Here is an 18,882-nt window from a genome sequence, read left to right as displayed (position 1 = left end):
TATTAAAACCAGTATCAATTATTTTATGCACTTTTGAAATACAATTTTTAGAGGTACTCAACTTACTTTCTGCATAAAATATCTAAATTTTAATTAAATATCAATATGAAAATTCTATAAAATATAACTGCTATCTAAAATTTTTCCAAGATCATTTCTTCTTCAGAATTAACTAAACATATGGAAAAAGTCTTAAGAATCATTTTCTGAAAATTTTTCTGTTATTCTAATTAGATGATATGCTCTCAACTGCTTGACACCAGGGTAAATTTCATAGTATACCAGACCTAATTAAATATTTCAATTGTTGGTTATTTTTATGCATAATGCTTTCTTTGTTTACTCAATGTTTGTTTTTTCCAAAAAAATTACAAACTTTCCTAGGGAAAGAGCTTACAAAATTGGCCATACTCTACCCTCAAGCATTATTTCATGTGGCACTCATCATAATTAATCCTGATTTACACCCACAGGATTCTGCAGCCAAAGATGATAATATAATCAATATTCCACCCCATCAGTATTTCTAACTGCTATATTTCACAGAATTGGGCTTTTTGTTTTTATCTGAAACAACTAGTCATATTCTTGAAATCCTTTTTCCTTCCAAATTAAAAGATGATGTGGATATGAAAAAATCCATATAGGGATACCTGGGTGGCTCAGATGGGTAAGCATCTGCCTTCAGCTCAGGTCCTGGGATCAAGCCCCATGTTGGGCTCCCAGCTTAGCGGGGAGTCTCCTTCTCCATTTTCCTCTGCCTCTCCCCCTGCTTGTGCTCTCTCTGTCTCTGTCTCTCTCTCAAATGAATAAATAAAATCTTAAAAAAAAAAAAGAAAAAATCTATCTATCTATCTATCTATCTATCTATCTATCTATCTATATGTATTTCTCCATTATAATACTGTGAATACATTTCAGTGTTAGATTACAGGCTATCATATTTTAGTAATGCCCATTATATACACAGAAAAATAGTATTCTAACATATTATTTTTTAAAAGTAAGTATTACATTATCTTCCTCTGATATATAAAACTCACTCTTGTTTTTTTTTTTTTTTTTAAGATTTTTTATTTATTTGACAGAGAGAGACACAGCGAGAGAGGGAACACAAGCAGGGGGAGTGGGAGAGGGAGAAGCAGGCTTCTCGGGGCTCGATCCCAGGACTGGGGATCATGACCTGAGCCGAAGGCAGACGCTTAACGACTGAGCCACCCAGGCGTCCCTCACTCTTGTTCTTAATCATTAGATGGTCAATATCATCTGAGATATGGTATACAGTAATAAATACTTTTTTTGAAAAGAGAACAATGTAAATGTTTTCTATGACACAACTTTTATTTTTCAATGTTAATTGGTTGTAGTGTCTTAATGTATTTGCTATAATGGTTATATATCTATACTTTTAACATTTATATGTTAACCTAGAAAAACTTAAGTTGCAAGTTTCACGGATTCTATGTTCTGATGCTTTGGGCAATTACAATTAAACTCCTCTCCTTCCTACCAAAAACAAATGAACATTCTCTGTAATAAGAAGAGCTTGACAAAATTTTTTTTAATTTATAAAATATCAGTCTAAATTTGGGCGCAGAGAAAAGAATCTATGTTTAAAGAGCTAAGCTGTAAAAAGCAGATTAAATGCTTGCAGAATCAGTACAGCAAGATAAGCAAATTATGTAGCCACTGAATTATATGTAAAATGTAACTAAGATAGATGGATGGAGAGAGAGAGAGAGAGAGAGAGATTTATAAACACAAGACTTAGGAACTAAGGAGTTCTTTTGGCTAAAACCCAATATTGGCCTTATTTCAGTTTAATTGGAAGAGGATCTCAAATTCATCTTCTCCATGAGATATCAGGAACCTGGATTTCTCTTTGTACCAAAGGTTAATAAGAAATGTGTCTGCAAAAGTCAAACAGCATTAAATACCAAAAACTGATTATTATTCTACAGGAGTTGTTCTGTCATTCATAATCTCTCCATGCTCCAACCTTCCACAGCTAATCTTTAATGGATGACATGCAAGAAAGAAAAATAACTAACATATAAAGCAGAGATTCTAAAGTGAACATTTAAGAAATAGAAAAAATAAGGCTTTTAAAGAAATATATTTTAAACATAACAAAATAACATAAAAAACTAAATATTCTTATGTATAAAATTTAAACATAATGCCCACTGAGCTTATTTAGGAAAACTGAAAAGGTTTAATTGAACAAGTTATTTTTAAACTTATAACTACATTACTGACCTAAGAGTAAATTAATGGTTGCAACAGGCCATACAATACTGTCACTGTCAAACTCAAAACAAATTTTGAAGTGTTTGTGGTTTAAACATTTTATTTAGATGAAAAAAAGTAGTAAAAAGTAGAGAGTCAATGTTTCTGCTGTGCTTCTCTAAAATATTCCCTAGTATTTAAAGGTCATATATGTCAATGATTTTCAAATAATCTTATCTACATGTACAATTTAGTGAGTTAAAACACAGTAAAAAGTCCTAAGTAGCTCCAACGAGATTTTCCAGTGTTAACACATAGGGAATGACCTGGTCATTTCAGCTTTTGCTAAGTAAGTAAGACCTACTTACTATATATTTTTCCTTTATTTTTTTTTTGTAAAGATTTAAAAAAATAATTTTCATATTTTCAAACTTTTTAAGTAGGGTTAAATCTTAAAATCAAGGGAAATTGAAAACTGTGGAGATAAATGAAATAAAAATACTTGATAAATTATTTTTAAAAAAGAAATACGTATCAATCCTTCGAGAAACAAAACCATATATAAATAGTTATGGGATAGTTACTTAGTATTAGGTACACTTTGAGTATATCTCAAGGAGTCTTGAGAAAGCAAGATGATGACACCATCATCTTGAGTGCCTTCTATGGGTTAAGCATTTCATAAACATCATCTCACTTAAATGTCACAGCAACCTATAAAATAAGTTTTAACCAAAGCTTAGTCAGGCTGTCACTTACACATGATAAGTGGTAAAAAGATTAGAACAAAGGTCTGAATCCAAAGTCTGAACATTTAATCACTACTTATTTCAACAGTGTATTATGAGTGAAAAGTGATTGCAGTCAAAAAGAAATGTCTGAAATCCCAAATCTATCTTACTTGCTGGCGTATACCCAGTGCCTAACACAATGCCTGGTACATAATGACCCTTCAATAAATATTTCTTGTTTGATTTTTAAAGAAATTAGCTTAGTTCCTATAAAGTGCCTAATAAAAATAGTAATGATGGTGATGTCAAAAAAGGGGAGGGTAAAAGGGTCAACCATTTGAGATTTTATCACAATAGAGGAAAAAACTGAGTTTCAAACTCTCATGAGATCACATCAGAGTGACAGTATTCACATTATGTAGAAGCCAACAAGGAAGTAAAGGAAAGAGGATAACACTATTTTAACAGTTTACATGAAGGTTTATTATCGGTATACATTAGATTAAAGCCCAAAGCTTTTGTATCCCATTTCTTTTATTTTGGATTCGCATTTAAGTAAAATGCGAAAAAATCTTTCCATGACTTCAGATATTATCAAAGATTTAAGAATTTTATAAAGATAGAAATAATCAATATTACTATTAGCTACAACTTACTGAGTACCAGTTATATATTAGGTGCTTTTATATATTATCTATAATCCTTAAAATTATCTGGTAAATTAGTTAATATTCACATCTTACATGGGAGAAAGTAAACCTGAAGAAGCTAATAAGTAACCTGCCCAAAGGCACACAGCTGGTATTAAGTATCAAAGCTGTGATTTGAACCTCGGTCAATCTGATTCCAAGGCTTCTGGTTTTCCCATTATTTCAATGTGCCTCACAGAGAACTTATGTGGTTTTGACTACACCAGATTATTTTTGTTTTTTTTAAGATTTCATTTATTTGTCAAAGAGAGAGAGAGAGCACAAGCAGGGGGAGCGGCAGGCAGAGGGAGAAGGAGGCTCCCCACCGAGCAGGGAGCCTGATGCAGGACTCGATCCCAGGACCCTGGGATCATGACCTGAGCCAAAGGCAGACGCTTAACTGACTAAGCCACCCAGGCCTCCCGACTACACCAGATTCTTATTCTTATATTCAATCAGGTGGGAAGAAATATATACATAAGTTACATAATACACATAAAGACAAAAACAAATGAGAAAATCTGAAAGACAACAAAAATGGCGTAGGTAAAATGACAAGATTAGATCATAGCCATCATATAAATTTCATAAAACATTGGTTTATGTGGTCTTTATATATCAAACCTATCACAGGAGTCATCCTAAGATTAGAAAGCAAGCAACTTTTTAAAAAAATCACATCTTTAGTGATTAGCAATACTAATCTCTAATCATAGTAGTACTAATACTAAATCTAATCCATACTCATTGCAGAAAACTTGAAAGGGCAGAAAACTTAATTGAAACATTAATACATCTATTAATAACTACCCAAATTTGCCTTTTGTTTCATATAATGTACATGTATAAATATATTTAACAATATTATACTTAAATACAGTTTTCCCCTACTTTTCACTTAATGTTGTTGTGAAGATCTTCTCATATCACCAAATATTATTCAGAAATGGTTTTTAGTTATTGCATGATGTTGGACAGCATAAACGTATCTTAATTTATTTAACCATTCTGTTAGTGTTTAATTGATTTTAATTTTCTGGCTATCCTAACAAATACTGATATGAATATTCTTTTTTTTTTTTTTAAAGATTTTATTTATTTATTTGAGACAGAGAGAATGAGAGAGAGAGAGAGCACATGAGAGGGGGGAGGGTCAGAGGGAGAAGCAGGCTCCCTGTCAAGCAGGGAGCCCGATGCGGGACTCGATTCCGGGACTCCAGGATCATGACCTGAGCCGGAGGCAGTCGCTTAACCAACTGAGCCACCCGGGCGCCCCTGATATGAATATTCTTACATATAAATCTTTGTATCATATATTGCAAGGAAATGGCTCCTATTTCCTTTGAGGACCTCATATTTTAATTAACATTTTATTTGAAAAATCTATAAACATACATTTTTGTATCTTATTTGCAATTTCCAATGGTTAAGAGATTTTTTGCATGTATTTCTTCTAATGGTGGGATATCTTGATATTTTTAAACATTTATTTTCCGCTTAAGTACATCATAATACATAAATGTGTATACATATTTATAATATACTTAACCAAGTACACTTTTTATTTTGAATATGAAAATAAGCAATGAAAGATACAAACATCAATATGTGGATTTTTTTTATTCTCATTTTATGGATTATTATCCTTCCATATGATACTAAAGAAAATATTTTTCACATGTAATCATATTCCTATAATGTTCCTCTTTCTATTAAGGTACTGACATAGTTGTTTTTGTTACTATGTTTTGCTTTTTGACTACACTTACTACCAGTTGGGTAGAAAATAAGCTATTTAAGGCTATATGTGTGAGAAAATATGAAAAAATGATGAGTCTATCAAGAATCACTTAATGAATTTCTTATAGTTGCAAACCAATGGATTTCTTAAGCAATTCAGTTTTTTAAAAAAATTTTGACATATTACGATGATGATTCTAATGTCACAAGTAAAATATGTTTAATCTTTTTTAGTAGGACTGAAACATTAAAAAGATACACATTGAAAATTTATACTTTAAATAACTTTAGAGGATTTTCATTTTTGTCATTTTTGTAACTAAATGGTTGGATGTATCTCTTTTAACTCGATTGCTTTGTTCCAGAGAAACTATATAGCACTGCTATTTTTATCAATTTAGGAGGCTACCAAAAAATACTAAACATTTTTCAAACATTTACTAAAATAATATTGTATCATTAATAAGAAATATTTGATTAACAATAATCGTAAGGCAATCAAATTCTTTCCAATTTATGCATGCATGATTCATACTATTTATTCAAAGGGAAGTCTTAAATATATACAAATAAGTAAATATTTGAAGTAGATGATTAGCTATATCATACAAAAGTTTTAAGAGTAGATAATACTGCTTAATGACTTTTCCCCTCCAAGACATAAATCATCTATGCAGACATATCAATTCATGCTTTTCATCAGTGAAATGTCCTAAATGGCCTAAATTGTGCCAAATTACTCCTGTAAGGCACATGCAGTCATATTATGATACAAACTCCTTCAAACAAATGTACTTCTTTTAATACCTTCCTAGCAATTAGTATACACATATTTGATTATAAAAAACCAAGACACTTCCAAATTGTTCCAAATTTGTATCTGAATTATTCATTTTAAATATATTGTTAATTTTCCATAAAATATATTAGCCTCATATTTCTCCACTAAATAAGATACAAAAAATTCATGGTAGTTTAACATTAACAGAAAAGCAACAATTTGTTATTTTAGCTGGAGTATTTATTTATGGTAATTTTGGTTTTATTTTCATAGTAATGTTTAGTTCTATTTCGCATAGACAGGCTATACCAGTGAATGTGTCCGACCTAAAATACCAGAATTCTTCCACATATGCAACCAGCCTAATGTAGCTCATAAAATATGATTATAACTTCAAACTAACCACAAAATACAATTTTTTCTTAAAATCATTCCAATTGATACAAAAACGTTAGAATAAGTAACCTTTAAAATGCCTCTGCATGTTAATTTCTATTATACTACGAGATTTCTATCCTTAACATAAAACAGTGTGAGGAAGAGAGTCACAGACTACTGAGAATCATCTGATCTTATCTGTAACATATCACAGATACATTAAAAAAATTTCTCCATGCAAAGACCTGTGAGTAAAGATAGACTCCAAAACATATTTAAGGCAGTCATTTATAATCTTAAACTCTGGCAACCTTTCATTTTAATCTTCCCAGTGAAAATATTATCTCCATCATCATCCACATCATCAGATGAAAATTTATTAATTGCACAAAACAGATTTTTTAATCAAATGTAGGTTTCCATTGGCAATGAATATATGACTATCTTCACACAGAAGAGAAGTATTTCCTCTCAACGAGCTAAAACAATAAGTGGTATTTGAACTGCTGGTTGAAAGGTAGAGGCACTGGTAATCATTATTTTCCCTTGTTTGTTCAGGCCCTTCCAAGAAAACAAACAACCTTTTTGTGATTGGATTGACATGGTGTTAACAATGCATTTAATGCCCAAATCAGTATGAATACAGGTAAAGCTCTCACTAATACCAGTACCAGGATGTTAAAGCCACCTCTTTTCTATGCAGCCAAAAAAAAAAAAAAAGAGAGAGCCTTCCCTCCTTTGGCAAATAAGCTAGTATGCTAGTATTCACCAAGCCACATCATATAATAACCTTGTGTATGATTCTTAAGACCATATGTTAATACTCATCTACTATACCTGCTGTCTTTTCAGCAATGTGAGCTTCTGTTGCTTTCTCCTGGAGTTCCAGCTTAAGCTTTAGTTTTCTCTGTTCCTTATCTTCTTTATACAATTTTTCTTGAAGCTAAAACACATTGAAAAAACACAGATTCTTATTTGAAATATTTCTTGCAGAAATATACTTAATCCCAAAGTAGAAATTATTTTTTCTAAGCCCTTCTATATTACATTTAACTGCCTAAATACGTAACGCCAGGGGGTACCCCATAATATTTAAAATTTTAAGATATTTCATAAAGTAATAATTACCTATAATGATATAGAAATTATAAAAACATTCTGGAGTGGGGGGTGGGGTGGGAGGGATGGGGTGACTGGGTGATAGACACTGGGGAGGGTATGTGCTCTGGTAAGCGCTGTGAATTGTGCAAGACTGTTGAATCTCAGATCTGTACCTCTGAAACAAATAATGCAATATATGTTAAGAAAAAAAAAAGAAGAAGGTAGCAGGAGGGGAAGAATGAAGCGGGGGAAATTGGAGGGGTAGACGAACCATGAGAGACGATAGACTCTGAAAAACAAACTGAGGGTTTTAGAGGGGAGGGGGGTGGGAGGATGGGTTAGCCTGGTGGTGGGTATTGAGGAGGGCACATTCTGCATGGAGCACTGGGTGTTGTGCACAAACAATGAATCATGGAACACTACATCTAAAACTAATGATGTAATGTATGGGGATTAACATAAGAATAAAAAAATAAAAAAACACATTTTGATATATACTTAATTTGTATGTGTGTATACAGGCAAATGAAATTAAAGAAGGAATAACATAATTATTAAAAATAACTACTGCAAAAACCAATCTGATCTGTTCTTTTGTCTTAAAGCAAAAGACTTGGAAGGCACTATCCTAATAAAATAACGGACAGCACCGCTTTACAGCTTCTCTTAGTAATTCTAATATTTTGAAACAAAATTAATTAAGATAATAATCTTAATATGTGAAACAAATCTCCTTTGAGAATGCTATCCCATCATATTCCATTTAAATTGGCACTGGCACCTCATTTATAACTGGCATGTAATAAATAATTGCTAAATGAGAATACAGAAAATATCTCCTGCTTTCATACAGAACCCCTCAAATGTTTTTTGTTTTTTGTTTTTTTAATTTCTCCCTTGGCTTTTGTCATTTGTGTTGTTTTCCGTCAGGCACGATCAACATTCCTAACAACATGCTTCGGTATGATTAGGTCAAAAAACTAGAATATTAAAATCAGAAAGGTATGTAGAGGTATGCAGAGGTTAAAAAAACAGAAGGCATAGAATATGAACATTATTCAATAACACTTAAAGCTCAAAGAAATGTAACTAGAAAGAGTCAGGAAAGATAAAACATGACATGACAAATTGGATTGGGCAAAATGCAGCAGTATATAACAACACAAGGAATGTGACAATATTGCCAAGCCTTATGACTTTAAAGTTTAATTACATATATCACTGAGGTGAAATACAGGGCATCGATACTAATAAAAAAAGAAAAAAAAACTTAAGTAACACGAAATCAGTACATTGCATTTCTCACTTTCCATAATACTGAAGTAAACTTTTACTACAGTAAAACTTGAATCTTTTCTTTAGGTACCTACTCTGGGCATCATAGATTTATGAAAAAGGAAGTGATATCACAGGCCAGCCAGGGAGGAAATTAAAGAAATTGCTTTTTATAGCCAATGTCTCACCTCAGTCATACTCTGATGGTATGGTATGGCGACAACATAAAGCTATACCACTGAAGGATGAAAGTACAGCATGAAACTGAATTATGATGGGCAACAAAGCAAACTTAGGTCAACAGCTAAAGGCACACTGTACAATTATCAGACTTTCTATATTGTACCTTTTTATTGCTTGCTCTGAGAATGTCCAATTCTTTTAGAAGAAATGCTATTTTCTTCTCTTTATCTAAGTCTGAAGTAACTTGACAAGGGATCATACACTCACAATGCAAATGATTCTCTCTATGTTCCATAATGCTGCAATAAAAAAAACTGTTAAACAATATACACATATGATTTCTACTATACAGGAGCTATAAGTTTTACAGTGCAAATGAGGGAGACAAATTTAATTTTAACAAAGAACATGTAAAGCTACTTAATTTTAAATTTCTCTTTTTATACAGTGTTAAGAAAATACTATGGATCAAAAAGAATAAATACATCAATTTCACAGAGGTACTAATCTAACAACTAAGAGAGCTAAATCTGTGGAAAGCATTTAGTAACTTCTACAGAGATTCATGGTTCAGTACACTTAAAGAATTCAGGTTTTAAGGGTTGTGAATAATTCAATTTATACTTTTGGTCAGGAGTCTAGAAACTTATCTCACTTTCTGGAAAATGGGAACAACAATCATACTTTTTTCAATTTGGCTGACAGAATGTCATTTTTTCATTATTAAACTCAAAACAAATTAAAAATGAAAACCTAGTCCTGTGACATTTAATGGTAAATAAATTTTTTTTTTACATTTTGTATGCTATTTGAGAACAGTATCCACTTGTTAGCAAGTAGTATAAAGAAGGGAAGGGAAAAGAGATGGACCATTTTTTGAAGGCATTACATTAAAGTTGTAAACATAGGTAAATCTTAGAGTTTCTAAGAAGTTAAGCAGTGAGGTCTGGGACAGTCAGTGCAGCTCTACCTACCATGTATTTCTTCTTTTGCAATGATATTAGATATTTCATACTGTGGCTTTAGCCCAATCTCTACTATTTATTTGTCCATGTGGTTATAAAATGTTTATCACTTCTTCATTCATCCCTACTCCTATTCCCCAAAAGTATATCCCAAATCTGCACTTTAGTAATGATGTAACTGTTTGCCAAAAAGTAGGAACACATTAATAAATATCTACTACATTATGTTTAATGTTCATTAATATATCTACTGAATAATTTTTAAATAATTATTTTACTTATTTAGCTGTTCTTAGGCAAAACTGTTAAAATATACTATATTAAATAAGATTCTGTTTGGATTGAATATATAGTAATTGAAATTTTTGTAATTCTGGAGTATTTTCAAAATATATGACTAATTATCAAAGTACTTTAATCCCATAGAGGTAAAAGTCACAGGTGTCACAAAATCAAATCTCTTCCTGGGATAAGTAGGTAAGGTGAATGTTAAAAGCTGCAGAATGGAAAATAATAAGGAAGACACATGGGAGAGAGTACAAGGCCTTTTCTAGAAGCATTCAAATTCATTTAAACAAAAAAGCATGCTAACAAAACCCAAAACATATCTTTGGCCTTATTTTGTCCTAGAGATGCCAGTTTTGGGCTCTGATGATTAATTTCCCATTTATATCACAGTAACAGTTATTTCCAGATCCAAAATGAAAGGACACAGAAAATAATATTCAACTTTGCCTTCATTTAAACTCACCTTGTGCTTTTTCACTTAGCAATCTACACACATTACGCCAATGTAAAGAAAACAGTAGAAAACTTTGGTAGATTGCCCAAATTCCAGTAAGTTTATTATATGTCCAATTTAGCCCAAGCCAAAAAGAAAGGGAGGGATGAATGGAGGAAGGAGGAAGGGAAGAAGAGAGTTCTCCCAATCTTGTTTTCTAAATTTAGGGCTGGCAGCACTCACTTGGATTTTTTAGTAGTAGTGTCAGCTGTCTCATCACCTGGATAAGGAAAATTCCTTGATCTCTGCCCTGGCAGTTCTGTGTCCTCATGGGTGGCTTCATTAACTAATTCATTGGATTTCTGCTGCATGCCTTCCTTTGAATTCACAGTTGGCTGTTCATCTGGCTCTGTACTTTTATTTCTCCCTGTAGTCTCTTGTTCAAGATAACTATGGGCTATCTCTGTATTTAAAACAAAGCAAAAACCAATACGTGAAATACCATAGCCACATATTAAATCATTCAAATGAATATTTTTGTGGAAATAGGTGCTGTCATAGCTTTAAACATGTACTTACTAGTATTACTCCTATTGTAATCGGCTAAGCATGTACAGTATAGTTTTTCACTTCTGGTAGGTATTTAGGGCAATGGTTTACAACCTTGACTGCAGGTTGAAATAACCTGAAGCGTTTCTGGAAATCCTTAGCCCAAAACACATCTTATAGTAATTAAATCAAACTCTGTTGGAGCATCCAAATAGCTCCAGCATACAATCAAAGCTGAGAAACACTGATGTAGGGGCCTTATTTTCTAGATTTCTTTTCCAGATTTCAAAAAATAGGATGCAATAAGTTAATGATTATAGGGAAGTGATACTGCGCATGCAACTCTGGTATCAGACTGCCTGGGTCAGAATGCCAGCTTTGCCAAGTGCATAACTTTGGTCAAGTTACTTACCCATTCAAGACTAAGTTTCTTGTTTGTAAAAGGAGAACATAATAGCATTTTTACTTGAGTTATTTTGAGGTTTAACTGGGTTAATACATGCAAACTACTTGGCTTAGTGTTTGGCACATTAGTAAATGTTAGCTATTATTTTTATCACCATTATCATAATTTTAAAATTAACACAATATAAGCATTATTTTTAACCTCCGTTTTTATCAGATATACATTATATATTAGAAAATCTATTTTGTAAAGCCTGGCTATCTCATAAGCTGTTACTTTAAGCTGTAACTAGTAAATAATAGCTATTTCAAAGGAATAGTATATCTGATGATATAGTGAAATTTTTGGAAGAAAATGACACACACACACAAGTACATAAAACAAACTCTTTTTTAAAAATATTTTATTTATTTGACAGAGAGAGACACACAGAGAGAGGGAACACAAGCAGGGGGAGTGGGAGAAGGAGAAGCAGGCTTCCCGTGGAGCAGGGAGCCCGATGTGGGGCTCGATCCCAGGACCCTGAGATCATGACCTGAGCCGAAGGCAGACGCTTAACGGCTGAGCCACCCAGGCGCCCCAAAACAAATTCTTTTACCAGTAAATCAGACCAATAGGCACAAATACTGATTGTAACAAGTACTTTATTATTTCCAGCATCAATAATGCTTAAACTTTAAAAAGCAGGTGAATCTCACCTGTTTGTTGATGATGCCTTTTCCAACCTGTCAAACTTAAAATCCTTTTAAGCAGAAAAGCAGAGGACAGCAGTTTCAGAATAAAAACAAAATAGGGGCACTTATAAATAAGCTATCTTTCACAAAGTATTCATTCCTTAAGGAGAAATTCTTTGCTTGTAGATATGCTGAAATTAGGTGTGACCAGTTATAAACTCCAAGTCCTGGACATTATCTTGTTGGTGCCTGAAGCTAAATCAGAAACTACTTGTTTTTAGTAAATTCCCCTCAATTTCACTTTGAGGAAACAAATAGGGAGAATGTGCTATCATAATTATATACTGTAAGCTATCTATGAAATTTCAACATTATATTGTTTTGATCTAAACTAACAATTCTAGGTATCTGAAGATTATTTGTTGGTTTTGACATTTCAAAATGCTTACATCGTTTGCTTCAGAAGTTCATCATGCTACTTTTCTAGAAGAGGCTGGTATTAGTAGAATGGAACCCCCAAAATCTAAATTAGGGAATTTTATAAATGGACATTAAAGAATACCACTATATCGTCAATAAACTATGCTTTCTAACACTACCATGTAACTTTAAAAGTACAGTTGACCCTTGAACACATGGCTCTGAACAGCACAGTTCCACTTATCCATGAATTTTTTTCAATAAGTATAGTAGAGTATTGTAAATATATTTTCTCTTATGATTTTCTTAGTAACATTTTCTTTCTCTAGCTTACTTTACTCTAAGAATGCAGTATATAATACATATAACATGCAAAATATTTGTTAATTGACTATATTATTGGTAAGACTTCTGGTCAACAGTAGGCTATTAAGTAGTTACGTTTTAGGGGAGTCAACCGTTTCATGTGAATTCTTTTTTTAAGATTTTATTTATGGGGCGCCTGGGTGGCTCAGTCGTTAAGCGTCTGCCTTCGGCTCAGGTCATGATCCCAGAGTCCTGGGATCGAGCCCCGCATCGGGCTCCCTGCTCGGTGGGAAGCCTGCTTCTCCCTCTCCCACTCCCCCTGCTTGTGTTCCCTCTCTCGCTGTATCTCTCTCTGTCAAATAAATAAATAAAATCTTAAAAAAAAAAAAAAAGATTTTATTTATTTATTTTTGAGAGAGAGAGAATGAGCACAAGTGGCAGAGGGAGAGGGAGAAGCAGGGAGTCCGATGAGGGACTTGATCCCAGGACCCTGAGATCATAACCTGAGCTGAAGGCAGACACTTAACTGACTGAGTCACCCAGGCACCCTATATGTGAAGTTTTGACCGCATGGGGTTGATGTCCCTAACCAACAGATTGTTCAAGGATCAACCATAACTGAAATGAAAGAGAATTATAAGTAGTTACTGAAAGCAATATCAAAATAACAAAATTTGTCCCCAGGAATGTATCAGGAAGTTACTATTAGGGCCTATACTATTCTCCAGTTTATGAGGTGCAAAGATTCCCCAAAAGGTAAAAAGATGAACCATGGAGCACTTGCAGTTATAAAAAGTCCCCAGTACTCCATGAAAACACAATACCAACTGCTTCAGAATCTTAAGTCTTGACTCTCTGATCTGTTTTGTACATTATGTACATCATTATGTATATTACCATTATCTTACCACTATGTACAACTTGTTCCATATTTTTACCTCCGTATTTCTGCGTCTAGTTCAGCATCTTTCTCCTCTCAGTTTTTTATTTCCAACCTCCTAGTGTTTGCTTTACTCCATCCCTGGTATCTATACTTGCTATCTGCTTACTTTATTTATAGCTCTCTTTCTTACTTCAGCTTACCGAATGCCAAATTTTATGATCTGCTGAACTCTTGGTAAATCAGCACCTTTTCACCCGGGACTGCCCTACCTTCACCAGACTCAGAGCAGATGTGTGCCCTTTCCAATAAAAGGATTCTTTGTGGATCCCTCCTGGATTATAGTAATTATAATCCCTTATAGTATTATTAAAATAAACTCAGTCCTAATGTACTTCTGGATTTGAATTCTAAATGTTTAATATTGTTGAAGAACCCCATACTGCGTGACTTGGCTCTGATTAATTCTAGATGTTTCTAATCTTGCTCTGTCCTAAGAGCTTTTCGATTCCCAACTATAACCGCTTACCAAACATTTGGAGCCTCCTCTGCAAATCAGACTATCCATACTCTTCTATGGAGAATTTAATTTTACTTTAGGGTAACAAGGCTGATTTATAATATTTTCCTTTCGTCTATGTTTTTGACCAACTATTGTAGTAAATGTTGCTTAAATCCTCTCTCAATGCTTTTCTACTCTGCCATGTTGCATTATCCTATATCTGAATTCAACTTCTGTATAGAGAGTTTGAGCCCTCTAGTTTATTTATTCATTAATACAATAATCCATGGAAAACCTCCAATGTGATATGCTGTATGAAAGTACTAGGGAAAACAAAGACAAGTGGGAAACAGACTCTCCCTTCAAGGACTCTATAGGACAGTGAGGAAGGCAAACTGGTCTAATGATTTGAATACAATGTAAAAGGACTATATTAGGACTACAGAGACCAAATAAAAAACATGTTAGACATACTGATGCTCAACTAGAAGACTCTGGGGAGATTTCACAAGCATTTGTTCCAATAAAAGACAAGTAGGGATGTGCAAAGCCATCAGTTACTAAAGGGTTCGAGTTAGATGATGTAAAGAAAAAGTTGACAGACTGAAAGAATAAAAAACAGGAAAAAACACACATGGGTACAGAGAAGGAATAACTTTTGGAAAAATACAGACATTTCTTGTATGTCTTTCTTGAATTGACAAGATGCTATAGAAAGGGAGTAAAAATTTCTAAAATGAGTAATATGTAGGACAAAGTCCAAGATGTGGTTCATCTGGGAATGGGTTAATGAAATAGATTGATGGTGAAGGTACTTGGAAAGGAAGAAATCAAGGAATTAGGGTACTAAAAGTGTCACCTATTAAGACACGGAAATCATTCAGAGAAATGGTAAGAAAAGAAAGGAGAAATGAGAATCAAGACTTCACTGACTGCATGAACATGCTGAAGACAGAGACAGGTAAAAGAGCTGACAGGAACTGACTGTAGGTAAGTCATTTCTTTTTATCCTTTTACTTTGAAATAATTTCAGCTTTATAAAAAAGTTGCAAAAACAGTACAAAGAATTCCTATATACTGGGTGAAGGCACCCAGATTCTCCAGATGTTAACATTTTACCGCATTTGCTTTATTATTCATTCTCTCCAAATTTACCTACCTACCTGCCTATCTACACATGTTAATTTTTTTCGTAACATTTGAGAGTAACTTACAGGCATGATGTACTTTGACTTTTCAAGTCAAATTTTAAGATGATGCAGCTCTGTCATATTGCATTTTGCCAAGTTTTCTTTACTCTTTTCAAAGCCTGACTTAATTTCAGTTTTTTTTTCTTTTTAAAGATTTTATTTATTTGACAGAGACAGACACAGCGAGGCAGGAACACAAACAGGGGGAGTGGGAGAGGGAGAAGCAGGCTTCCCGCTGAGCAGGGAGCCCGATGTGGGACTTGATCCCAGGACTCGGGGATCATGACCTGAGCCGAAGGCAGCTACTTAACGACTGAGCCACCCAGGCGCCCCCTTAATTTCAGTTTCTGAGTTAGTACTGTCTCCAACCAAGAGAAGATGATAGCACTTAGTGACTCTAACTCAGTCGTCAGTTATTTTCCCTAAACTCCCCAGCCCAGAAGGTAGATCATTATGGGGGCACCTCGGTGCCTCAGTCATTAAGCATCTGCCTGCGGTTCAGGTCATGATCCCAGGATGTTGGGATCGAGCCCCACATCGGGCTCCCTGCTCCGCAGGAAGCCTGCTCTTCCCTCTCCCACTCCCCCTGCTTGTGTTCCCTCTCTTGCTGTATCTCTCTCTGTCAAATAAATAAATAAAATCTTAGGGCGCCTGGGTGGCTCAGTCGTTAAGCGTCTGCCTTCGGCTCAGGTCATGATCCCAGGGTCCTGGGATTGAGTCCCACATCAGGCTCCCTCCTCGGGGGAAGCCTGCTTCTCCCTCTCCCCCTTCCACTGCTTGTGTTCCTGCTCTCGCTATCTCTGTCTCTGTCAAATAAATAAACAAAATCTTTAAAAAAATAAATAAATAAAATAAAATCTTAGAAAAAAAAAAGACCATTATGAAGTGATAATGGGGTGAAGCTACTAAAAGCTTCAGTTGAGTTGTTTGGATTGCCCCATCACCTGAAAAGGCATTGCATAAGGAAATTTACGTTTATAAGGCAATACAATGCAACAAAAAGAGAAGTTATAGGTCTGTTTTGCACACTACTCAATTAGAAAGGTAACTGTTTAAAAGAAAAAACATATTCACGTCTGATTCAAACTCTTATCTCTAGGCAGATGAAACTTTAAAATTATTCTATTAATTCCTCTCTTTCACATGGTTTAAAATGGAAACTCCATAACCTTCTTTAGTAATCTGCCTCAGTGTTTAATCAATGTCCTTGTTAACTGTTCCATCATTATGATGAACAGAATACTATTTAAACATATTTCTCCATATGGACTTAGAGAGTCAATTATCAATCTCTTCATACTTCATAAGACTCTGAAGTCTTTCTTTTTTATTGTTATGTTAATCGCCATACATTACATCATTAGTTTTTGATGTAGTGTTCCATGATTCATTGTTTGCGTGTAACACCCAGTGCTCCATGCAGTACGTGCCCTCTTTAATACCCATCACCAGGCTCTTTATTTGCTCTTCTGTGAGCACACTGTATTACTAGACATGAGAATTTGACTACTTCAAACCAAATATATTTCCCAATTTTTTCTATTAATATCTTGTGCTATCGCTACCGTACAAGCTTATCCTATGGCCATTTGAAAATGATGTTATAGAGGATTACTACTAGATATTCTTCAAATTGCTATTGCTAGAGATAGTTTATTCATCTAGGCAAAATGGGTGGACTCTGTAAAGATTTGGGGGGAATCTTAATACATGTGCCTCAGCCATCCCCAACATATGTTTGAAGACCCTGTGTCACTTTAGTGACTTTTGTGCTGTTTCCAATGGACCATTTTCATGATCTAACAAATTCTCTTTACTTCTGGAGGTATCAGTATTGTCAACTATCTCAATACTAGCATTGCTATTAAATTTTCAATTCCTTAGCCTAGAAAATTAACAATATTATGCCATTTCCTACCCTAGGAAGGAAAGCTCTAGGATCCTGTTTGAGTTCAATTCTCCAGACAATTGTACATTAGTTAATATATAATACACTCAGTTAAACTGATGCTATTCAACAAATCATGACTCATGGCCAAAAATAACTGCTATTTTCCATCTACTACACATAAGTGAGGAGGTGGCTAGAATCAAATAGGGATTCTTAAAGGCTGGGAAATTCTGTTCTGTCTGGCTTTGTAAATAGTTTGTGACAACTGGTATCTGTGTAAACGGATTTGATGGTCCCCTGGGGGGGTCAATACTGTTTACAAAGCTGTTTCTTCAGAGTGGTAGAGCTAGAATTGTCTCCAGGGATCCTCCCAGGGTTACTCAGAATAGCAACATGCCAACTACCTGAGAGCTCAGGGGCAGAAAAGAAAAAGGGCAATAGAAATACTGTAGGCAAGTACATTCAAATAAATGGATCCCTTGCACCTTCAGATGCAGGTGCTACTTCTGGGCATTTATATCTAAGATGAACAATAAAGGAGGCAATTTGTTAATGTGCTCTCTGATGCTTACTCACACAATTGGTCACCACTTCTTTAAACTCTTTTTTTGGAGGGGAAAGATGATTACTTATATTATAGCATGTGATTTTATAAATATAAAAAGAACAAAAATCTCATGTTTATCGCTTCTTTCTTTTGTATATTGTCTGTTACCACATTATGTAACAACATCAAAATGATATGACATTTATTGCTACTAAATAAGACTGTAAACTTGATGTGATGATGTAATTACTACAGTAGTCCCATATTTTAAACAAAAGATGTCTTTTTTCAATGATTAAGGATTTCTCTAAGTAAACATTAGTTTCAATATAATCAGAACAACAGTTATCAGTTAGTGGCCCCAAATAATTTCTACTGATTCCTTAAGTAACTTAAATGTAGGTTATCTGTGTGTGTGTACAAATACTATTTATTTCCTTTACTAAATAATGCTGTTTCCTTTTTTATGTGGGGAAGGGTTAGTTTTCCACATAGATGCATACATGGGCTTCCCCACCCCCTGCTAAACATAAAAGAAAAAGACATCAGAAACTTGTGCCATATCAGAGTGGTCTCACCTACTATGAGTGTGTACAAGAGAAAAGTTTAGACCTTCCAAGTAGAACACTGGTGTATCTAGATCTTCCAAGCAAAACCACAGTGCATGGGCTAAAGACAAACGGCAGGGTTTGAATTCTGGCTCCACCACATGGCTGTATGTCCT

The 18,882-nt window shown here is 34.1% G+C and overlaps 1 protein-coding gene across 8 annotated transcripts in view; it reads right to left on the bottom strand.

Annotated features, from left to right (window-relative positions):
* MIPOL1 (mirror-image polydactyly 1) overlaps nt 1-18,882 on the bottom strand; it is a 318,590-nt gene that overhangs the window by 221,699 nt on the left and 78,009 nt on the right. For all 8 annotated transcript variants that reach the window (XM_045900733.3, XM_045900736.3, XM_045900731.3 and 5 more), the window contains 3 exons: nt 11,037-11,256; nt 9,271-9,406; nt 7,386-7,491 (listed from right to left, as the gene is read on the bottom strand). In XM_045900733.3, coding sequence (XP_045756689.1) covers nt 7,386-7,491; nt 9,271-9,406; nt 11,037-11,256 — 462 coding nt within the window. The remainder of the gene's footprint in view (nt 1-7,385; nt 7,492-9,270; nt 9,407-11,036; nt 11,257-18,882) is intronic.

Source organism: Mirounga angustirostris, unplaced genomic scaffold (assembly GCF_029215605.1).
Source record: "Mirounga angustirostris isolate CCGP_5_RB_7025 unplaced genomic scaffold, mMirAng1.0.hap1 SCAF_9, whole genome shotgun sequence".
Taxonomy (NCBI): Eukaryota; Metazoa; Chordata; class Mammalia; order Carnivora; family Phocidae; genus Mirounga; species Mirounga angustirostris.
This window is presented reverse-complemented; position numbering and strand designations above follow the sequence as displayed.